The sequence below is a fragment of the Nycticebus coucang genome, chromosome 17 (assembly GCF_027406575.1).
Source record: "Nycticebus coucang isolate mNycCou1 chromosome 17, mNycCou1.pri, whole genome shotgun sequence".
NCBI lineage: Eukaryota > Metazoa > Chordata > Mammalia > Primates > Lorisidae > Nycticebus > Nycticebus coucang.
In genome coordinates, this window is record NC_069796.1 from 74,147,405 (window position 1) to 74,172,074 (window position 24,670).

The 24,670-nt window shown below is 47.9% G+C and overlaps 1 protein-coding gene across 1 annotated transcript in view; it reads left to right on the forward strand.

The window, feature by feature from the left end:
- The first annotated feature begins 3,291 nt into the window (after positions 1-3,291).
- Positions 3,292-24,670, forward strand: part of KCNIP1 (potassium voltage-gated channel interacting protein 1) — a 396,149-nt gene continuing 374,770 nt past the window's right edge. The window contains exon 1 of the mRNA XM_053567052.1: positions 3,292-3,762. Within this exon, the coding sequence (XP_053423027.1) occupies positions 3,501-3,762 (262 nt within the window). The 5' untranslated portion in view covers positions 3,292-3,500. The remainder of the gene's footprint in view (positions 3,763-24,670) is intronic.

Below are 24,670 nucleotides of genomic sequence, written 5' to 3' on the forward strand. Positions count from 1 at the left end.
AGATAACAATTAAACCCCGGGTCCATCATTAACAATATTATAAAGTTTTACCTGTAGTCTGCTACTGGATCTCACCCTCTTTTTTCTATTCTTGGTTGGTTTCCACCTCTGTGAATTCTTTTCCACTTGTTACAGCCTCAAATTCATCAGTCTTCCCTTCCTCTTCTAGAATTCACTTGCCCCTTACTTGATATGAAGAGTGATTTTACGATGGTTTCATGTGAAAGTCACCATCTCACATCTCCTTTCGAGCCCTCCACAGCATCCATCCAGGACTGGGCACATAGCAGGTGTCCAGGAGTCCAGATTGTTAGAGAACGTCTCTTTCCTGATAGCATCAATGTCATGGGTTGTTCTGGGAGTAAGACAGGAATGGCATCAGCAGCAGTAACCTTTTCCACTGATATAGTAACTTCTGCCACTTACGATGCCAGACACTACATTAGGCACATTAATTTTGTTTATACCTCCCTCAAACCCTATGAGGTAAGGATTCTAATTCCTATTTTACGGAAGAAAAAAGCTGAGGCCCAAAGAGGTTAACCTGCCTGCTCGGCAGCTGCTAAGTTGCAGACGTCTGGGGTCAGCTCTAGGTTAAGCACAGGACTGTTTTTGGCTTTTTCATTTGCTGTTCCCTCAGCCTCCACCGTTCTTCCCCCCAGTGAGCTGTATGGCTGATTTGGGGTCTCTGCTCAGATGTGATTTTAATAGAGAGCAGCCTTCCTAGATGGCTCTATCTAAAAATGGAGCTGCTGTCACTCTCTCTCCGCTTAATCACTTTTCTTGTTCTTCAAAGCACTATCATGGATGTAGACGCACTTGGTGACTGTGTCTATTCCTCTACCACATGAATATAAACTCAGTAAGACCAGGGACTTTGTTTTATTCCACCCTGTACCCTCTGTAACTGGAGCAGAGTCCATGATAATGGTATAACTTTCAATATACATGTATGGGATGAAGGGGCAGATGACTAAATACGTGGTACAAAGATCCGTGCTCTTAACATCCTGCTTCTTGCTTGAAGGAGCTATAGGATACTGATTTGCAGCATTTGTCAGATTCTTCCAACAACAGGTGCTGTTGTTTCTTCTCCACTGTATGTTTAAATGTTGAGATTCCAGATGTCTAAGCTAGAGCCCAAATGCATGTTTACCCTGGACGTCGCTTATTCCCAAACAGATGCCGCCACAGTGCTGTGGGAGCCCTTCCTCCAGCAGGATTCTTGGCTGAAGACTAACTTCCAGGTCAGCTAATGTTAGCAATGTCACAGCCTTTGTTTCCTTTGGCTTCTCAGTTCTCAGTATTTTTTCTGGTCGGCTGGAAGAGAGAAGCAAATGAGCCTAACTGAGAATCATATGTCCCGCCAAGTGTGTTCTCCTGTTCAGAGGACAGTATTCTCCTTTGTAAAACGGTCCGATGGGAATCACATCCCTTTCTAGACTCTCTCTCTCGCCTTTCCCCTTCTCTCTGGTGCCCAGGTAGTCTGCTCTTTGCCTGCTCCTTGCTAACCAGGTCGTGGTCCGTGACCTAGTTCTTTGCTTCTCCTTCCTAACACCTACCTGACTTATATCTCAATCCCACTGAGATTCTGCAAAGTGAAAGAAGTTAATTAGATAAACCAATTCCCAGCAGGTGGTTAGCCTCTGATGGTGAATGCCCTCCACTGTAAGTCCATGAGGGCTTTGACCTGGTCCTTCTCGTTTGTCTGACTCAGCACTTTCTACATCCTGGGTGCTCAGTGCTTCCTGTCCCCTGGACTCTCAGCTCTTTTCTACATATCGGAAGCTCAGTAAATCACTCAATAAAGTGAACAAGAGTTTAAGTGCCATTAACATCTCCAGATACCACATGCCTTTTTACTGGGACCTTTAGTTCCTTAAGACAAAGAGTGGCTGTCATGGCAACTCAGGCCCTAAGACATGAAGCGTGATGGGACATTAATACACTATGACTCTTGAGTGCTTTGGGGCTTAAGCTCTAAGCTTGCAAACTGTCTCCCAGGCTTCTTCTTAGAGCTACAATTTCTTGGTGATCTCTCTAAAGCAGCGTTTTCTTTTTTTTTTTTTAACCTCATGGCACACTTGAACTTATAGTGAAACATCCATGGCACACTTAAATTATGCTGATCAAAATAAAAGAGTAAAAAAAAGGAATATACTTACTGTGCTTTGAACTTATTTAAAAAATAATTTAATTAATGATCTTTAAAATTTTTCTCAGCATACCTAAGACCCTCTCACGGCACGTTGGTTGAGGATCACTGCTCTCAGGGCTGACTGAGGTTTGTTTCTTCAAGATGTATTTCCACAGGACTCCTGGAAAACTGGGGAGAAACCAGACTCTGTGCACAAGTTCTGGCAGTCTCCATTCTCTGGCTCTTAAGCAACCTATTCCTCCAGGACACCTCAGGGAAGCAGATCATAGGGGGATAGCTGATGAGGAAGAGAGCGTCTTTCCTGGGGGTTGGCATTGTTCAGATGAACGTGGGGTTCATAGCTGCTGCTCCCAGGTGGCCATGGAGCCACCCATGGTGCCCAGCATTAGGACGCGTGAAAATCTCTTAATCAGCAAAGAACGCAAGGTGGGGCTGTTTTGGGGGGAGGTTCATATCCACTGTAGAAGATCCAAGCTCATAGTCTATGGCAGTCAGTGAGCAGTAACTGGGCCTCCCCTTTGCATAATGCCTTGCAGTTCCTCCGCTGAGAGTATTGCACTGTAGTCAAGTTGTCTGAATCTCGGTCATTCCTTTATGACATTTCTAAGAAACACTATCTTAATCAAGAAAAGCTCTAATTGTACTTCTCTCCTACCCCAGTGAGAGAACACAGTCTGGCGCCTGCTCTGCGGAGGTGGAGAAGCTGGAATCAAGCACTCTGCCACCAAAACTGGGAGGCGGTGGGAGGCATTGGCCTTGAGGCTCAGGGAGGGGGATGCTACCTGCTGCCGGTGCTGAGGTCACTGGACAAGCAGGGTGAGCGCCATCTGTGTGTCTGATAGGTGCAGGCCAGTTCCCCTGGGGCTTCCCACTCAGCCCAGCTTCTCCGTGATGCAAACCAGGCCACTCCGAGGCCTCCTGCAAACTTTCCACTGAGCACCAAGCAGCAGCTTCCTGCTCTGTGGGGAGTTCCCCCAGATCCTGATCAAGGCAGTGAGAATTGATCTATTAGATTAACCAGGAAGCAAAGAGAGGGAGAGGGAGCGCGGGAGGCTGTGGGGCTGAGTGTTTTATGCATAGCAGTCCCCTCCCTTCTGACTCGAGTATTAATTGCTACATTACGGCTGCCATGTAAGAAAGACAGTCAGCAAAGCCTGGGAGAGCTCCAGCTCCAGCTCCTCCTCCCCGCTCTCCACTCTCCTGCTCGTCCCTCAGAGTGCCTTCTGCCCCAGCAGTGCTGTCCCAGCCCTGGCATCCCTGGGTCTTCCCGTGGTGAGGACCTGAGGGGACAGCAGCAGGGGGTGGAGAGAAGGAGGGAGGGCTCGCCCTGCAAGCTCTCTGGATGCAGAAGCTGGACTCACTGCAGAGGCAGCTGTGTTGTTCCCGGAGCCTGGCTTTAGGGGTGCATCCATCTCTGAGGGTTCATCCAGTCAGTCTCCCAGTTCCAGGGACACAGCAGGTGGGAGAGCCATCCCTTCTGGGTGCTGACGGCAGAGCCTGCCTCCCCTCTGTCACCATGAGCGGCTGCTCCAAAAGATGCAAGCTCGGGTTTGTGAAATTTGCCCAGACCATCTTTAAGCTTATCACTGGGACCCTCAGCAAAGGTAGGAAAATTGGCCTTGACCTTTGTTTTCTGCCTTGAATGGGGGCTAACTGGTCACATTGTCTCGGTGAGGCAAGTGTGATGGTAGTGGTGCACCCAGGTCTCAGGAAGCCAGGGGAATCTGCGGCTGGGATTTGAGGTTGCTGACAACTGGGTCCAGCCTCTGAGCAGGCGGGCACACAGCCAGGGCACTCAGCCGGCTGTAATTGCCTGGAACTTTGGAAATGGAGTTGGTGGTGTGTGGCTGATTGGTTACAGGCAGGCAGAGGGACAGAACGCTTCCCAGAGCACTGGAAGTGGCTTAGCGTGACTGGAGTTTCAAGAAGTTAGCCACAGAGTGTTGTGTTTGTTGATAAAAGAGCGGTTTGATGCAGTGTGCTGTGAGTAATTCTGCAGAGCAGAGACGCTTGAAGGGGCTGGTGGGAGGTGGCACTGGGGCCAGAATCTGCTGCGCACTGGTGAATTCAGAATCCAGATCTGTTCTGCCTCTCAGGTGTCAAGAGCTTTTTCTCTTGAGGTTCTGGGGGCCTGGGCTTCTGCGACTTTGTTCGTGGCTCAGTTTTCTTGAATCCCTGTCCCTCTCCATCTGATGCTTATGTCGGTGTCTGTCTTTTCTGCTGCTCCAAGAGCTGGGGTGACAGGCAGTCTGCAGGACCAACTCTGCAGGCAGCCCAGAAGGGTGGTCACAGAGCAGAAGCAGGGCTGCATGTATTTCATTCAACCCCAGATGAACAGCCTGGTCCCCCGCAGAAGGTAGACTAACTCCACAGGGCCTACCCCCAACCTGAACCCATTCATGCTCTGCACCTGGGAGGATGAAGCACTCAGGGAGGCGCTGGAAAACTTTCTGGAGATAAATGTAAAGGGAGACATGATATGGTTCCGCTTGCTGAAAAAACATCTTTAAATATTCATGGTCCCTTAAGGGAGGAAAGAGTCTTTGGGATGGCAAAGTGAGGGGCGGGAGAGACACTGCCCACAGCAGGCAGAATATTCAGGGAAGGAGACCCACAGACCTGTGGTTGGGATCTTGGAAAATGGCAGTGAGAGAAGAGAAGGGCTCTGCGTAGCCAGCTCTTGTAACACAGCTCAGGTGCCTGGCTTCCCGGAGGGGCTGGCCTGGTGTACACTGTGTGACATGTGTGGGCAGGGGGAGTGGGAAGACCTCCGGGCCTTTTTCCCTACCTATTATTTCTCTTCCGTTCCTCTAAAATAGGGCAGTGCCCCTCCGAGGTACCCGGGGGGGCCGAGCCTCTTGTGTAGGCACACTTACTGGAGGCCAGACTTGGGGGAACAGGAGGGGAGGGCATGTAGCCATAGCAGCTGTCAGTGGCTTTCCTTACTAGACAAGGAGGAAGCAGAGGGGTAGGAGAGTTCACAAAAGTTCCCCCATTCAATCCTCAGAGAAAATCAGAGGGCTTTCTTCCAAATCACAGAAACCAGGGCCTTGGGGAGTGACGGGAGAGAGACATGATGCTGTCTGTGTCTCCACTTCCCAGAAGTGCGACAGAGAGGAAAACTAGGTCTCGGCTTTGGCTTTGTTACTTGAGCAAGCTGCAGCCTCTCTGGGCCTCAGTTTCCCCATATGTAAAATGAGCCCATTACCTCCTAGCACTGTTGCCAGGATCCAGGGGAGTCCGGACATGGAATCCTTTTATTGAGTGTGTTGAAGTGACCAGACGTAAGAAAGGTGTCTGGGCTGGGGGGCCTGGGTCTGCAGGGCCAGGGCCCAAGGCTCTTTAATTTAGTTCCCTGCAGAGGGGTCTCTGCACCCCTGGCAGCATGCAAAGGCGTGCAAGACTGCAGAGGACATTAGGTGGGCCATTGGGTCAGTATGAAAGGTGAACGTGATTGAGTCAGAAGGGAGAGACAGTGTGTGTACAGGACTGTGTGAGAGAGAGAGAGAGAGGCTAGGTGGCTACTTGAATTAATGAGGACCAAGTTATTTTCTGTGCGTTTCCACAACACTTATTCACGGAGCATCCACTCTAGGCCACGCTTATCACAAAACACTGGACACGTGAACGACACAAGCCCCCCATCAGGAAATACACCATCTGCTGGGGAAACTGACCACACAGATACCCCCAGGACATCACACTGACCACTGAGATGAGGGCCAAGGAGTGCAAAGAAGAGATTTCTGGGGCATACCAAGGGCTTCCTCCAAAAAGTGGCATCTAAGCTGGGATGGGGAGGAGAGGCAGGGCTGGGCAGGTGGGAGGAGGTTGGCACTGGCAGAGGGAGCAGCAGTGGACTGTCGCCTCTGCAGAGAAACCAGATCTGGTGGGTCAGGACAATCCCTTTCCTCTGTTCAGACAGAATCCCAGAGACTAAAACCCACATGGCTCAGAAGGGGCTGGGGGTAGCGTGGGGGCCAAAGGGCCCACTACCCTTCCTCTGCCCTGCCTCAGTGCTAGGTTTTCTGCAGCCAGGCCTCAGGGAGGCAGCAACGGTAAGCACAGGGCAGGATCGGGCCTTAACTGTCTGTGCCTTCTGCCCAGCTCTGCAGAGAGGCCCAAGTGTTTACCCAGCCCTGGGTCTGTGCCAGGCATGTGCTGGGTATCTGGTGTTCTGCCCAGCCTGGGTGTTTGCAAATATTTGTTAAATAACTGAGGAGCATGGGAGCAGGACCGGGCTGGAAGCAGGGTATTTGAGACAGGTCTTCAGAGAGTCTGGAAAATAGCTTTCAAATGTATGGAGCTCCCTAGCTGAACTTAGAGTCAATCGAATGCATAGACCTCCCCACCCCCTCCCAGGTGGACTTCAAGTCAAGCCTGTGTGGACACATTACGATTGCCTAATGATTTCTGGTTTTAATTTTGATTTCATTTATTCATTATTCATTGTACTGAGTTCTAGATTTGCAGTAACCCCTTAGGAGAGGGATTTTTCTTTGGCCCTCTCATAACTGAGGAATGTAAAACATCTACTGGACCAGGTACTCCTGTTGGTTCTGGGGGCAACTTAATGTTTCTTGCTGGCCTTGGGAATACCTGAGGATCAAGGAGAACCCAAGCCCGCCCTCTCTCTCCTGCCTATTCCTGACCCTTGGCAACCTCCCCCTTCCAGCTGTCCCCTCTGCCATTGGGCTAAGGTGCCAGGCGGCCCAGACTTCTCTTCAGAGCCCTACTGCAGAAGTAAACTGCTCAGGCCCCTTGTCCACACATCTTTCTGACCTTAAGCTTTTCTCTCCCAGCCCTGACGTTAATTTGTGACCTGTATTCCTTTTAGAAACATGTTTACTGAAGCCCGTCTTCCCCCACTAAACTTCAGCTGTACGGCAGCAAGACCGGGTGCATTTTTGCTCAACACTGTAGCCAGAGCTCCCGGGACAGTGCCCAGCATGGAGTAGCTGCTTCATTAATGGGTGTCAAGGGAAGGGAACAGCACTGCATGACAGGCACCAGTCATGCGCTGAGATGATGCCAGACGCAGGCACTTTCCAGGGGCTTCCACACAGTACTCATCTGGGGCAGCTCACTCAAGTCTGTTCAGCTGCACCTAGTGAGCCCACATCCAGGGCAAGCCTCCTGCCACATTAAGCGCTCACACTCTGAGGGAGCTGGCGTGGTGTCCAGGGCAGGGTACTGAAATTGCTCCCAAGGGGGGAAACTGGGTGGGTGGGCTGCTAGCACCATACTCTATTTTGATTTGTTTTACATACTGGATTTCTCCCCAAGTTAAAGATTCTTTTTCATTTAAAAAAAATTTCAGGGCCAGGTATGGTGGCTCACTCCTGTAATCCTAGCACTCTGGGAGGCTAAGGCAGGTGGATTGCTTCAGTTTAAGAGTTTAAGACCAGCCTGAGCAATAGTGAGACCCCATCTCTATTAAAAATAGAAAACTAACTGGGCATCATGGCAGGTGCCCCAGTTGCTGAGGCAAGAGGATTGCTCAAACCCAAGAGTTTGAGGCTTCTGTGAGCTATGATGCCATAGCCCTCTACCCAGGGTGACAGAGTGAGACTCTGTCTCAAAAATAAATAATTTAAAAATGATAAAAAAAGAAATCATAAGCCAAAAGTGTAGTAAAATGCATAATTGGCCATCAGACTGAGACATTCCTGGACTCTCCATTCTGGTGGGAAGCCTCAGGCTGGGTCCCTCAGCTCTCTGACTTCAGTTTCCTAATCTGTGAAATGGAATCATAATATCCTCCTAATAGAATGAAATGAGACTGTGAAGATCAAGCTCCCAGCATAGTCAGTACTCAGCAAGTGTTTTTGGATGTGACTGCTGTCACTCATGGCTTATTTCTTCAACCCTGGCCACAGACCCTGTTCATGAACGCATATGACCCTATAACACAGTTCCTGGAGGACTTAAACAATTCTCTTTCTCTCCATGGAACTTGCTTTCCAAGGCCTGGCTGGAGCCCTCTCCTGATTCTTTATTAGGAATTAAAAGCCTGACTCCCAGAGCCAGGCCCTGGCCTGCTGTTTAACTTAGGAGAAGCCCAGCTCCTGCCTCAGATGCCTGGTTAAAGTGGGCTGGGGAGCCCACCTGCTCCTGTTTCTCCACAGCCAGCTCCCTGGCCCCGTCATGGTTCCTGGGGGCCATGGGAAGGAGCCAGATGTTGTGTAGGCTCCATTCTGGCTGGGGAGGTTTAATCCCATCTCCTTCTGCACACCGGGAATCAGCATCACTCCAGGCTCAGAAGACAAAGCCAAAGTAAGCAAAAAGGAGGGACCAATCCAGAAGAGCTTCTAGCATCCTCTAGGCCACCCATGAGGTGTGTGGGGGAGCAGTAAGATAAGTCTATCTCAAGGACAATGTCCTGGAGCCCCAGTTACCCCCTCCCACCCAGCCCAGGCTGCTGCTCCCAGGCGTGCAAGGCAGGACCTCAGCTGCAGACCAGGAGACATGCTGTTCCTCCCGCCTCCTCCCACTGCTGTTTAAGATTCTCAGGAGATTCACCTTGGACCTGGGATGGGCTCTGCCTTCAGACAGTCTGGGCTTGAGTCCCAATTCTGCCATCTACCGGCTGCGTAAGATTAAGTGAGCCCCATAACCTCCTCAAGGCAAGGTTCTCACTTTTAATTGGGAATAACAACAATACGAACTGCCCAAGGTTGTTCTTTAATTTAATGAGGATAATACCAGCAAAGGATGGCAGCTAGCAAGTCAAATGCCAACTACACTCTTGCTTCAATTTTGTGCCCTTGGCACCTTCCTTTGCCTCACCCTAGTCCCCAGTTGGAGGTAAGGATTGTAATTACCATTCTAGCAGTGTAAGGAGACCAGTGTGTGGCTAGGCCAGGTGGCCCAGCTGGTGAGCAGCAGAGTTGGGATTAGAACCCAAGTCCTGCTGGGGCCCAAGACCAGGCTGCAGGAGATGCCCCACCTTCATTGCTCCCCACCTTGCCAGCAGCAAAGAGTCCCCTCAGCTTTCCACTAATTTTGGTGGGATTATCACAGCTGGGTCTCTTCAGAGCAGCCACCTGCTGTGCAAAGAGTTGTGACAAATTCCATGAGGTGGCACGGCCTGGTTAAGGAATCAGCTTTATGGGGAAAGGAAAGACATCACAGGACAAGGTCAGCAAGACAGCCACACCCACGCTCTCCCAGTTTCCCTTTCACTTCTCAGGTGTGCAGGGCCAGGGCAAACAGCAGAGGCTGAGTGGACTCGTGCCCATGAGGGGACTCTCTTCAGAGCTCTCCCTTCTTATGGGACAAGTGTGAGAAGTAATCTTGTCCTTAGGGAAATACACAAGGTTTTGGACACAAAAGCAGTCTGGAATTGAGGTATTGTGATTGTTTAACTAGAATCATCTGGGAAATTAATGACCTTCACACCAGGTACATTTGAACCGGTGTGATGTTATAACACCCTCTACCCAGGGGAGAATGTCACCCCTTCCATGAGAAGCTCACCTTGGAAAAAGAGGGAGTCCCCACCACCAAGTCCCTCTAGCTCACTGAGCTGGCAGTGCAGGACTAGCAAGCACCAGGGGCATTTTATGACAGCCCCCCTCCCTGCATCCCTGCTCTGCACACCTGCGCCTGGTCACAGGCAGAAAGCTCCATCACCTGGGCCTTCTGGGCCCATGCCTGCCTCTCCAAGCCAAGCTAAAGCCTGCCAGGGTGGGGAACGTGCTGGCTTCAGCTCTCTGTGCCCGATAGCCTCGTCCCAGCTTCATAGTAGGCCCAGCACTTTCTGGTCGATTTTGGCTGTCCAGGTGCTATCTAGGGTCTGCCTAGTCCCATAACCCAGGACTGAGAAAAATGTGGAACCTCCCACCACCTGCCGAGCTGCCCTCTCTGGGGCCTCCCAAACTCTTTGCTTGATAACCCTGATTCCACGCAGGAATAATCTGTTCAGGGCTGCTTATCCTGATGCTGCTGCACAGATATCCTATTCACTTCAGAACAACAAGGAAGAGGCTAGTTTGTTCCAAGTTAAAAGTGGCTGGAAATGGGCCCCTCTGGCAGGTGGAGGGTACCGTGGCACCAGGAAGAGCACATCAAATCAGATCTCAATCAGCCTTCTGAGGCCCAGGAGACCCTTGCTCTGCCACAGGGACCCTCCTCATCTCCAGTCTGCTTGGGGTTGCAGAAGCTTCCTTGGGTCGCGTCTCTCACCAGACCCCAGGTTCCAAGTCCCTGAGAGCTGTTGCTTCCCAGGGGCGGAGGTGGTGACGTGAAGTAGCCATGGAAGGAAGTAAGGTGCCGGGAAAGGAAGCACAGCTCCGGAGCCAGACAGACCTGGGTTCACATCTGACCCCCTACTGGGACAGGCTTGGGCAAGCCATTCCTCACCTTGAGTCTGTGTCCTCCCCTAAATGGGGCCAAGAATGCCCATGGTGCATGTGGCAGGCACAGCTCACAGAGCTGCCCAGTAAAGTCAAGCTCCCTGCCCTTCTCTCCTCATGAGACACGGATGTTTCTTGGACAGGAGAAGCAAGGCCAAGTTGAAGGAAATAAGGCTCTGTGGGTCAAGTCCTCTCCCCTGCTCCTACTTACATGTGCTGCTGCTCCCAAGTTGTCCCCCACCCCCAGTCACTCTGATGACAAGTTCTGTAATTAAAAAATTTGTCAACAACTGAAATTATCCTTTTTATTCAGTTGTTTGTATGCTATTGGCCATCCCTCCCATGAGAAGGGAGCCCTGAAAAGCACTCAGTGTGTGGGAAGTGCCTAAGTGCCTCAAGCACCTGCAGCTGATGACTGTTGAGTAAGTGATGAGTCAATGTTCTCCCAGCCTAGCAACATCAGATCTTGTGGCTGGAGGCCCTTTTGGAGCTCTGGTCTTTGTCAGGCTAGTTCTGGAGCCTCCCACTCCCCATCTCCCAGTTCTGAATTTCTGTGCTGAAGTCTGACAGCAGTGACCAGCAGAGTGATCTAGGTGAGATGGGAGGGTCAATGCAAGCAAGACCAAGGGAAGAAAAGATCCAAGGGAAGCCGTTTTCCATCACCAGTGACCATCCTCTCTGTACTGCTCATCAATATGCAGTCGAGGGGCAGAAGAAAGGCTCTCTCTTCCGTCCAGATGAGGGCCTCTCTGGCTTAAGCCACCGAGGTTCCATTTGGTGTTCTTTGAGATACAAAGAGTGACAGCTTTGGAGCCAGACCTGGATCTCAGTTCAGATCCTCACATTTGATTTCCATCTTGTCCATTCAGGTCATTGTAACAAAATATTGTGGACCGAGCGGCTCGTACAGCAGACATTCATTTCTCATGGTTCTGGAGGCTGGCAGTCTGAGGTTAGGGTGAAGCCTGCTCAGGTTCCAGGGAGGGCCTCTTCCTGGTTTACAGACAACATCTGCTCACATGGAAGAAGGGAAACGAACTGGTTCTTTGGTCTCTTCTTCTAAGGGCATTAATCTCATTCAGTAGGTCTCGACCTTCATGACCCAATCACCTCAAAAAGTATCAGGGTGGTGGTTAGGGACTTCACAGGGACACAAACATTCAGTCCATTGCCTTGGGCAAATAGCCTCCCTTTATGGGCCTCAGTGTCTTCCTCTCTAAAGTGAGGGAGCTGGCCAGGCACCATGGCTCACACCTAGGATCCTAGCACTCTGGGAGGCCGAGGCAGGTGTATTGCCTGAGCTCACAAGTTCAAGATCAGCCTGAGCTAGAGTGAGATCCTGTCTCTACAAAATAGCCGAGGTGTTGTGGCCAGTGCTGATAGTCCCAATTACTTGGGGCTGAGGCTAGCTTGAGCCCAAGAGTTTGAGGTTGCTGAGACCTATGACACCACAGCACTCCACTGAGGGCAGGAAAGTGAGACTCTATCTCAAATAAAACAAAACAAAAACAAAACGAGGGAGCTGCTAATTTCAAAGGTGCCTTTTAGCTTTGGAATTGTAAGAGTGAACAACAAAATTGCACTGACTCTACTGATGTGGTGTAATCTTCTGATGGCACCTGCTGTGGGCCCGGTGTTGCCTAAGCTCTCACACCTACCTTTTTTTAATTTAATGTGTGTAAGAATCCTAGAAGATGGAGAGCTCTATTCAACTCCATTGGCAGATATGAAGACTGAGCTTTAGAGGGGGGAAGGATCTTGGAGTCACAAGCCAGCGTGGAGCAGAGTCAGAACTGGAAGCCTAGGCGATCTGTCTCTAAATCTTAGCTTTTACCACCCTCCCCAGCACACTTCCATTACATGTCCTCTACTCTAAAAAATTAGATCCAGGGTAATAAAGGAGCAAAGACAACCAGTTTAGCCAAGAGACAATACATAAGATTGTTCCAGAAATCAGTTTCGGGGCTTCCATTCTGACTGCAGAAGCCCACTCCAGGAGAATGCCCTCTGAGACCTGAGCCCCCCAAACGTTATCCACAGGTCACCTTTTACAGCCAAACAATGAAAACTGTGAGAGAGCTGGCCTGACAGCCAAGGCTGCATGAGGCGGAAGAAAGAAACTCCACCTAGCAAGCATTTCCAGTTGGAGATGTAGTTCTAGTCTGGCCCATTCTCATTTCTTGCTGGAATGAGCTTGTCCAAATGCTGAAGCAGAGAATTGGGCGGAAGTGAAGGCGAGAGGTACAATGCTGGAACTTACATCGGAGAAGCTGCTGTTATCCTACCCAATTTTCTTTCTGTAATCTTTCGATTAACCCTGGGCCAGTTTGGGTGACATTTTTTCAAACCGTCTGTGCTTGGCATGCCGGCCTAAGCCCAGGCTTGCTTGCTGCTTGATATCTGCAAACATCAGCTTGGAACTGGCTGTCACTTTCAAGCTGGGCTATCTCTAAGCCATGAAACATAGTGGATCGCCGTACGGTTCATACCCCTGTGCTGAAAAATTCCACATGCCCCATCAATCCAGCGGCTGTCATTACAAACTCTTCAGGAAACCTAAGAAGAATGATAATTACCACCATCCATTGACTCCTAGTTATTTGCTTGAAGCTTTGCAAGGATCCCTACCTTCATTCTAGCCCTGTCTCTGTGAGTTTCCTGCTTTTATTTCAAACTAGAGGCTTGGAGGGGTGGAATAATTTGCCACCATCACAAAGCCAGAGCTATGACTTAAACAGACCATCAAATCCTTCAGTACCATCACGCTCTGCTATGGACAAAACGGTGTCCCTCCACAAAATCCTATGTTGAAGCCCTAACCCCCAATGTGACTATATTTGGAGATAAGGCCTTGAAGGAGGTACTTGACGTTAAGTGAGATAGTGTGGGTAGGACCCTCAATCTAGCAGTCCTTATAAAAAGAGGAATTGCACACGCCACAGAGGAAGGCTACGTGAGGCTATGATGAGGCGGTGGCCAACTACAAGCCAGGAAGAGAACCTTTACCAGTTCTTGATCTTGGACTTGATCTTGGACTTGCAGCATTCAAAACTGTCAGGTGATCAATTTCTGTTATTTAACCGCCCAGTCTGTGGTATTCTGTTATGGTAGCCCAAGTAGACTAATATAGCCCCATAGATAATTCTTTGCCCAGCACCCTATTCCATAGTTTTTATTGTAATAAATATATATTATTACATTTACTATTTTATCCATTTTTCAATGTGAAGCTCAGCAGCATTAAATATATTCACATGTTGTACAACCATCACCAGCATCCATTTCCAGAATGTTATTTTCATCTTGCAAAACTGAAACTCTGTACTCATTAAACCCTGACTCCCCATTCCCCCCACCCCCACCCTCTGGAAACCACTGTTTATTTTATGTCTCCATGAATCTGACTATTCTAGCTTTCTCATGTAAGTGGAATCGCAAACAGTATTTGTCTTTCTGTGTCTGGCTTATTTCACTTGGCACGATGTCCTCAAGGTAGGTCCATGTGTCAGAATTCCCTGCCTTTTCACGGCTGGACTATATGCTTAGGCCTCAATATGTTTATCCATCCATCCAACCATCCATGGACCATTTACATATTTTTAAAATACAGAACAGATCACACAAGCTTCTGCAACTGCAGTACACATTTATTCCCTTGGTTTGGGATATTTCTTAATTTGCATCGAAATTGTCTATATAAAGGTATACAGAGTGATATTTTGTGTACATATACGTAGTGACTTGATGGTACAGTCAAGCTAATTAGCACATCCACCTCTTCTCCTAGCTACCTTTGTGTGTAGGTAGGAATACTTGAGGTCTACTCTCTTAGCAAATTTCAAGCATACTAGATGGTCTTATGAACTATGGTCTCCATGCTGTACCTTAGATCTCTAGAATTTGTTCATTCTCTATAATTGAAGCTTCGTGCCCTTGGGCCAACATCTCCCTATTCTCCACTCGTTTATGATCCAGCTCATCCACTCGGAGTCCAGCTGACAGTCAGTAGGGACTTCATCCTGGCTATCGCTTCTCTCCCAGCTCCTAGCACAGGGCTGGGCATAGAGTAGGCTCTTAGTGGGAGCTGCGAGGCCAACCCAGCAGATGAGAAGCCCAAGGCCCAGGGGAAGGCCACCCAGCAAGCCAGCAAAAACTGGCCCTTGAATCTGGGTTTCCAAATCTTCTTTTCATTCTCCATAGGCTTGGACCTGTACACCCTGTAAAGCCCCCAGTTCTGTATCCTACCTTCCCAGTTCCATCTGTCCATCCACACTTACCCCTTGGCAAGGGCTCCAGTGTTCCTGCATCTAGGACATGAGGGTTTAAGACAGTCATATCAAGCTACCATCCTAATATCTGCACTCCTCTGCCATGGCAACTGGTAGGCTCTTTAGGTGACCTTTGATTTGTTCTTGCCATGGAAAGAGGGCCTCTGCCCCTAGGAAAGGACTTCTGATGGTTTCCAGTGTGCTAGCTGTCTGTTCCACTTAGCAGAGTCTCCTCTGTGAGGGTGGGAAGTGAGCAGCCTGCCACCAGGGATGGCTCTGAGGTCTACAGACACAGCTGACTCCCCTACTTGTCTTTCCCTCCAGCCTTGGAGACTTCAGGACCTTCTGGAAACAGAGTTTTTGCAGTTCATCAGATGTTAAATCCAATGCCACTACTTACAGGTTGTATGAGCTTGGGAAGTCAAGGAAGTCACTTCTTTGAACCTTGTTTTCTCATCTGTAAAATGGGCACGGCAATCTCCATATCTCAGTTTTAACAAAGTAAAACATTTGAAGTATTTAGTGCAGCATTTGTGTACTTTAAGGGTTCAACAAATGGGGGAGGTGGTTTTGCTTTTACTTGTCATTGTTTGTAAGCTCTGAGTTTAAATCTCTTCTCATGCCTTCTAGTTAAACCACAGATCTCCTAGGTCTCAGGAACCGGCTGGTTGACTAAAATCACACACGGGTCAGAAAAGAGTGAGAAACATTAGTAACATTCTCTTTGCCTCCCCTTTCTCTACCTGGAATCAAAGTGACATGACAAAGGATCTTGCTTTAAGATAGGAGAGCTAACACTTCATGCAGAGAATGAGCTTCGCACCCAGAACTTTTAACTCCTGTGCACTGGTTAGTCCAGCCCTTCCTTCACCCTATCACGCCCCTCCCCCACTCACAGTCACTATTTTCCTACAGATGAGAAGCAGGAAGGGAACAGTAAAACCTTCACCTTGTCTGATCCACGTGGGCATCAGCAGAAGGGGGTGGCGGAGGCCTCAGATCTGACTGCTGCTGAAGTCACCTGCGGCCTAGATCAGAGCCTCCTGTGGACACCTCCACCCTGGAGGGGAGAAGCTGGGGCAAATCACCAGGCCCACAGGCAGGCAAGCCCTGGCAGCTCACCTAACAACACTTTGTCAATTAAAGGCTGAAAACAGAAGAGTTTCTGTTACTGGCTACTGGCTATTGGCCTTCTGACTCACATGGCACCATGACAGAGAAGGAAAGCAGGCCCAGGGCTCCTCCTTGTTCATTACATCTTGGACTTTACATCTGCCCAGGCAGCTGCTGAGAGCCTGAAGGTGGTCAAGGCCACAGAGTATAGTGACTACCACAAGACTTCTCTGAGTGCTCCACCCACAACCTCCTCAAAGTACCAGTGGAGAAACTGAGGCCAGAGCAAGGAAAGCCTTTAAACAAGGTACCCTGGAGTCATAGCCTCCTCTGGCTGGTGTCTGGGGGCACAGAGATGGAGGGTGACCTGGGCCTGTTAGAAGTCGTGGCCACCAAGCAGGTGGCTCTTCATGTCCACACAGTCCAGATCTCAGAGTCTAAATCCAGCCAAGATCCCTCCCCTCTTCACTTCATCTCTGAACTCTTACCCTAGAAGCCTTACCCTGGAGTCCCTAGGGGACTCCCAAGTCTCTGTCCCTTGCTTTGGCACTTTTCTTAAGCTCTGGGCCTACAGGTGACTCTTTGGCTGGGCGATGAGCCTGTTAGAGGGCAGGGGCACATCATAAGTTACTCAAGAATATGCAGCACCCAACACAAGGTCTGGCTCAAAGGATGGATGGAGGGAGGGAATGAGAGAGGAAACGGGGGCTAGGATAGATCTCCAGACCCTTCTATCTGAATGTCCTCCCAGAGCCTCTACTCAACCTTTATAGAACTAAAGCGAACCTCTCTCTCCTGACTTCATCATTTCTCTTTATATGTCCCCAGGCTTGAACCTTAAGTTACCTCCTGTTTGTCACTCCCTGTCCATTCTCAGTGCTGTCTCTAGCATCCAAATCCTTATCATGTGTCCCAGGCTTTGCTGTGACAGCCTGCACACTGCGTTTCTTCTTGTTCCTCCCCCTGTCTCCGCTACACCTTGGCTGGGCAAAGAGATGTTCCACCCAATCCTTTGGCCCAGGAGCCCTACTTCTAGAAATCTATTCTAAGCAAATCATCGGAGATACTCACACAGACTTTTATTCAGAGGTGTTCCTCATGGTACTATTGCATTGTAATTGTGAAAATTTTGAGATAATCTAAGCATCCTTCAAAAAATAGTGCATTCAGTAAATTTTGGCTCATCTTTCTGATGGAATAATATCAAACCTTTAAAAAGTATTTTAAGGACTATTTAACAATATGCAAAAATGCTGCAGACTTAATATCAAGAAAAGCAAGAAAAGCAGGAGCTGTATACGGCGTATGGTTCTAATCGTGGATAGATTAGATGTGTATGGACAAAGTTAAATTAGAAAAGAAATAAGCTGAAATATTAGTGAGGGTTTTACCTGAGATTAAGGATTAGTTCTTAGAGTTCTTCTTGATGTTCTCCGTTTAGTCTAACTTGTCTCCCACAGCTATTCATATTTAATCAGAAACTATAAGGATTTGATTGGCTGAGCATACCTCTTGAATTTTATGATCTTCCTGAATACCATTAGTAAAGATGGTATTTTCACTGCTGTCATATCACTGGCTGTCCATTTCATGTCAGAGTACACCCCACACTATCAAGCCTGCCCCTCCCGGAGGGCCCCACAGCCTCAGCCCACCTGCTGTTCTATGTGGGCATCCTCTTCTGGCCAAACTGCTCCCCGTATGGTTTCCAAATCAGTCCTGTGTTTATGTTCCTGAACCTAACTCACAAATGGTTCAAGAACACACACGTGCACATGAGCACAGAACGAGGGAGTGCAAATATAGCAAGATATTGGTGATCCCTTGGGAATCAAAGCATGCTCATAACTTTGCAGCTCTTCTTTACTGTAGCTGGGCACTTCCCAAATAAAAATATGGGGAAGTAAAGGTCTTTACAGGCACAGGCTCTGCGTGAAATCACATCCCAGGCCCACCGCCTATTAATTGCGCAGTAGTGACATTAGGCAAGGCACTTACTTTCTAAGACTCAGATTCTTCATCAGTAAAATGGGGATAATGAAAATCATAGTGTATTATTTCCTACAGGTGTCTGGAGGATGGGTTGAATATGTGTAAAGGGCTTGGCAAAGAGTCTGGCACGGTCTTGATCATGGTAAACTGTTAATATCAGTGTTAAATATCAGAATCACATTCTTAACCATGAGTGTATTCATAATACTTTCTAGTTCTCAGCGCTACTCATCCCAGGACAACTGGGTAAAATGCTGGGGCTTTGGGGTCTTTTGCTTGCATGATTCTCTTTCTGCCTCTGGCCCCGGGAGCTGCTACGATACGGTCAGTCCTACTGTTGTCCAAAACTCCAAGTCCTGGCACGCACAGAGCCTGTCACAGAAAGAGCACCCAATAAACACCGAAACCCAAAATGAGAAACCTGAAGGGTTCCAACTGTACTTTCAAGAAAAAAGAAAGTTCTTTTCATCAGGTACAAGTTGTGCTAATGCAGCTGCCATATTCCCGTGGGCTTCTTTGAGATAAGGCATCACCTTGATAAATTAGCTGTGGATATAGGCGCCCTGCAGTTAGCATGGAAAAGTAATTTAATTTTCAATTAAGCCTGATTTCTGTGCCTGCCTCTCACTGAGAGGATTATTCTGGCCAGACCTATCATTACCATGGGTGATGATCCTCCCATGAAGTGGACTCTCACAAGAATGGGTCCTTTGATCCTTGGAATGGTTTGATGAGGCAGGCATGCGGTCCCTGAGTGCAGGGCTGCTTTTCCTTAGAAATTATGTTTATACAAGTAGATTCAGGAAAATTCAAAGCAAAGACTGTCAGTCTGTCCCTGGCAGAAACTTTCAAGACAGAGTACAGCTAGAAATGGATTGAGAGGGAGGCAAGGCAGTTCTCATTAATGCCCCAAAAAGAAAGGGAGGTGAGAAAGGGGGACAGTATGGAATCCTCTGAGCCTGAATAAAAAAAAAAAAACCTGAAGTTTTGATGGAAGAAGACACACTTACTCAAAGAGAGTGAACATTTGGGAAACATCTGGGCAGAGTACTTCCCATGCATTATTGCATTGGATCATTGCAAGGACCCTATAAAACAATGACAGAGTCTTTTTCCAATTGAGAAAAGTGAGATTCCGGGAGATTAAAAAGAACTTCCCAGGGTCATAGGCAAGCCAGATTTGAACTCTGAGTTTTTACTGAGATAGGCTCCTTTCCAAGGACAAATGCAAAAACATAGTTTAAGGTGTTAAGAATAACATCATACTTATGTGAAACTTAGCTCCCAAAATTGTAAGAACAAGAAAGAGGCCTTGTTCTGAGAGACAGTGGAAATGAAGAGTGTCTGAGCCTGCTTGGGCAAACCCTCTGAGGGAAGGGTGACCACAGCACTTTTCTTCCGGTTTTCTCCCATCTGCCCCAGTGGGTGCTATCTGAGAATGGAGCGTGATGGCCCAGCATCACGGGGAGGCTCACATGAGGTCAGGAGCTTGCCCAGACAGCTCTGGCTGCTTCGTATCAGTGGGGCTCTAGTTCAGGGAATTTCAATTCCACAGGTTAGAAAGAACCAACAGAGGGGATGAGAGCACGTGGTCAGCAGAGGCACAGAAAACTACACAGTCAAGAAGGGGTAGCCTGGGCCAATTTTTATTCATGGCACAAAGAGAGGTCTCTAAGACAACATATAAATAAGCACACTTTCAACTCTTTCAACTGGACACATTCTAGAGCGGATTATTAAACCAATGGTTTGGGAACACTTGCAAGGGAAAGCAGAGATCAAGAAGAGAAGTTCTACTTTTTCAGAGAGTGAATAGTCCGTGAGATAGCTACCACCATAGCATACCTGTGCATCTGATGGGCTGCGGGCTGGAGGCTGTGGATTCCAGCAGCCTGCAGCTGACCTCAGGGCCCCATCAGCCTTGGCAGTGTCCACAGCACAACCTTTGCAGGGATTTTCCAAGTCCTTGCACTAGGGCATCAATCCCAAGTGACTCTTGAGGTGTGGCCCTGGAGAGTCACTCTAAGAGCACTGCAGGGAGGTACCCAGAGGCACGTACCAAGCTCTCAGCTTGTTCTGCTCAGCACTTTCCACTTTTGACATGAGGTAGAGACTAAAGAACAGGATTCCCAGTGGTTACAGAGTAGTCTTGAAGTCACACTGTCTAGATTTGAATCTCAACTCTGCAATTCACTCACTTCTGACCTGGGGCAAATTAAATCCCTTCCCTGTACTTCAGTTGCCTCGTTGATAAAACGGAAATACTGGGAATAACCTCAAGGATGTTGTTAGCATTAAATGAGCTGTGCTGGGAAAGACTTGGCCAGATCCCAGTGTACAGGTAGGTGCTCGGCACATGGGAGGTCCTATTACTATTAGGAATGGCAGATTCTTGTACAGGGAGTGATTAGCTAAATATGCCCCCAAATGGAAGTGGCTGCATCTTGTTACATAGAATAATGCGTTATTCACCAAGAGGTGCTACAGCAGATTGTCTTTAGAAAGAAATGCCATAGAGAGGGTATGAGGGTGTTTTCCCTGATGCTTCTGACAGCAAAGAGAGAGATTTTTCCCTCCTGATATAAACCAGTTCTGACACCAAATGGGTGTCCTACAATTTATTTCAATTTGAACACTAACTACTGAAAGTTAGCCTAGTCCACACAGATTAGGGGATCAGTCCTACAAGACTGTCTCATTCAGAGGCCAGTCACGAATGGAGTGCCTTGGCTGTCCATACTTCTGCCTGACCGACGGGGGGTTCCCACGACTTCCCTCCACCCCAGTATGATAACGTTCTAGAATGACCCACAGAACTGAGGAAAACACTTTACTTCATATTGCTGCTAGTTTATTATAAAGGGTACAACTCAGAAATAGCCAAGCAGAAGAAATACACAGGGAAAGGTATGGGGGTGGGGGTGCAGAGTTTCCATGCCCTCTCTCAGTATCTTGAAGGGTTCACCAACTCAGAAGCTCCCTAGACCCCCTCACTTAGGGATTTTCATGGAGATTTCATGATACAGGCATGATTGTTAACTCGCTGACCATTGGTGGTTAAACTCAGCCTCCAGCCCCTCTGCCCTTCACAGAGCTTGTGGGATGGGCCGAAAGTTCAGTTTCCAATCAAGGTGTGGTCCTTCTTTGAGCAACCCCCATCCTGAAGCTATCTCTAGGCCCAGCAAGAGTTGCCTCATTAGGACAAAACAGGCTCCTATCGCCCCATCACTCAGGGAATTACAAAAGTGATAGGAGCTCTGTGCCAAAAACCAAATATTGTTATGTGATACGACAGAAGATTCAAGTATGAAATAGAAAGTGGGTGGCAATAGATGATCCCTAGTCTCTTACTGACCCTTAGAAAATGAGACTTTGTATTTGAATTTGTGAAATGTAGGGTGGAGGCAGAATAGCAGGGGCTCAAGAGCCGACACAGAGCAACTCCATGCAGCAGTCTCACTGGGCATGGGATAGAAGGTGTGTCTTTTTTGTTTTTTTGTTTGAGACAGAGTCTTACTATGTCACCTTGGGAGGGATGCCGTGGTGTCACAGCTCACAGCAACCTCAAACTCTTGGGTTTAAGAGATTTTCTTGCCTCAGCCTCCCATGTAGCTGGGACTACAGGCGCCCACCACAACACCCGGCTATTTGTTGTTGTTGTTGTTGTTGTTGTTGTTGCAGGCCTCATTATTGTTTAGCTGGCCTGGCCTGGGTTTGAACCTGCCAGCCTCAGTGCATAGGGCTGGTGCCATAACCACTCTGCTACAGGCACCGCACCAGAACATGTGTCTTGAAGCTGCAGATGCTTAGCTGGCCCTTGCTTCTATTTAATGTGTCTTAGGGATGGGGAGGCTGGTGTGGGATGATGGAGATTATGGGCAATCAAGGTCCACCTAAGCTACATTTGGCTCTGCAACTGGGGGGATGGAACAAGCCTGGGGGAGGAATCCCAAAGTTGGTCCAACACACAGTGCAGGGTTATTTGTTTTGCAGCCTTATCCTTCGTTCCCTCTGTCCCAGGTCCTTTAACGAAGTTGGCTGGCACACACGTATGTCATATGGGTGGCATATGGTGTCATATGGCTGGCACACACGTATGTCATATGGGTGGGGAGGGAGAGCGATGGAAACCTAGGAAGAAACTCTCTGCATTAGAGTTGACACCATGAGGATTCAGAAAAGCACTGTGGTTAGGAAGATAATCCACCACCTCTCCATCTGTGGAAGCAGGAACTGGGAGCCAGGAGTGATCCAGAAAACTAAAGCCCTCTTCCTGGCCCCTAGTGGGGCTCTGACAGAGTTTGGGGGGGTGTCAGATTTCCACAGGGCATGGAGTGGGAGGGACATGCAAGCCTTATCCCAGGATACTTGCGACCAGCAGTTATGAATCTTTTCAGTCTCAAGATCCCTTTACACCCTTGAAAATAGTAAGGATCCAATGAGTTTTGAGATATACCCTTTTAGGAATGAAACTAAAAACTCAAAAAATAAAGTTAATATTTAATTTTATTTATTTTAAAGTGGTAATAAATCCATCACGTGTCAACAACAATAACATATTTTTGGTGAAAAACAATTATATTTTCCAAAATAAAGTTACACTGAGAGAAGTGGCATTGTTTTACATTTTTTGGTAAATCTTTAATGTCTGGCTTAATAAAAGCAGTGGGAATCTCATAGCCATCTCTGCATTTAATCTGTTGTGATAACATACGTCCTATAACCTCTGGAAAATTCCACTGTACACTCATGGGAGAAAGTGAATGAAAGATACAAATGTTTAGTACTATTATGAAAACAGTTTTGACTCTCCGAGCCTCTACTTTGAGAAGTCGCTACTCTAGACCTCAGTGAATTTCTCTGTCCCTCTGATCTTTCTTCCATCTTTTTCTTTCGCCTGCGTGTGACAGGGCAGTGAGTGGTGAAGTACAGGATAGTTGCACTTTGTTCAAATTGTATCTTTCCAAATATTTCATAGAATTTAAACCCCCTCCCCCAATATAAGACTAATTCAAAGGACATTGAATAGTCTGAGCTAACGGCCGGCCAATTGGTAATAGAATTACTGTAAGTAATTACTTATAATTAGTAATAGAATAACTTATAGTAATACTATTACCAATTAGTAATAGAATAAATGCAGTTTGTGATCCTCTAACTCAAGGAGTTTTGAAATGAGGAGAAATCCTGAGTGAATTGCTGATTTAGAGGGGAGCTGGTATCATTTCAGTAAGTCACAACAATTAAGGTTATTTTAATATTTTCATATTACACTATTTAAAGTTTTCAAGATTCAGGCTCTTCACTGTGACGAGAGGCGGGTGAGAGGCAGGAAGGAAGAACGGCAAGGCAGAGTTGTAAAGCTCCTTGAAGGCAGCACTTCTACCCGTGGGGAGCAGAGATGCTGTAAATGTGAAGTGAAACCTTTGCCCCCTAGATCATCAAAAATAGAAGTTACCCTCCTTCCTTTCATTCCTCTGATCATGGCTTGAGTGGGTGAGCTGAAACTTTGTCTAAGGCCTGGCCCTATTAGGGCGCTCCCCTGGGTTCTTTCCTCCCCGAGTCTGGTGCTCAGAGTGCCCGTGGCCTCTGATCTCCACTGTGGTGTCTGAGTTCTGGGGGAGGGCACACGGGAGAGGGGTGCAGGTGCACCTCTCCAGGTCTGAATCACTGGCTCATGAGAGGAAAAGGAAAAGGCTGAAAGCACACTCATTAGCAGAGCAGTTTGTTAGGAACTGAGCGGGGCTCTCTGCTCCCAGACAGCTATCATTCCACACAACACTTACTCACGGTGTCTAACTCCCTCATGCCTAAATGCCCGTTATTTCACGCTCATCCTGGGCATGAGGTTCTGTGAACAGCAGACAGGTACGGCATTTGAGAGAAGGCCAGTCTCTGTTGACAGGAGGAAGACATTTGTCTCAAGCAAATGACAGTCCTCATTAATAATGCACAAGATGGTGGGGGCGAGACATCATCACATACTAATTTTTCTAAAGGAGCATTATGTTTCTCCCTGCAGGAGCTGTTTGGATATTCTGAGCTTCATGTATTTTAGTCCCAAATGTAGATGCATGAAAACCATGTGCAAAGTAGAAACTTTAAGTCAGACTCTTATTTTGGACTTTCTTTTTTTTTTTAACTTAAAAGTGTGAGATAATTATGACATCACATGGAGTTGTAAGAAATAATACAGAGATCCCATGGACCCTTTACCTTATTTCCTCCAATGAAAATAACTTACAGAACTATAGTACAATATCGCAGTTCAGACTTTCTTTATTATTATTATTTTCGTAAGACAGAGTCTCACTCGGTCACCCAGAGAGAGTGAGTGGCTCAAGTGCTGTGGTGTCATCATAGCTCACAGCAACCTCAAACTTTTGGGCTCAAGCGATCCTCCTGACTCAGCTTCCTGATTAGCTGAGACTACAGGTGCCCGCCCCAACACCCTGCTAGTTTTTCTATTTTTAGTAGAGACCAAGGTCTTGTTCTTGCTCAGGCTGGTCTCAAACTCCTGAGCTCAAGCAATCCACCCACCTTGGCCTCCCAGAGTGCTGGGATTATAGGACAATTCAGACTTTCTTAAAAGGCTCAGAGGACACTTGAGCTTTTCTGACCCCAGAAGGGAAAAACTCTAGGGGAAAGCGAACTGCCTCCCTTTGGAACTAAGGTCCATCAGGTAAGAAACTGGAGGAGGGTGCAGGGGTACATCACGCTCCCCAACAGCAAGTGGCAGATGCTGGTGCCAATCTGGCTCCTCACTTACTGAGTGAGCCTTG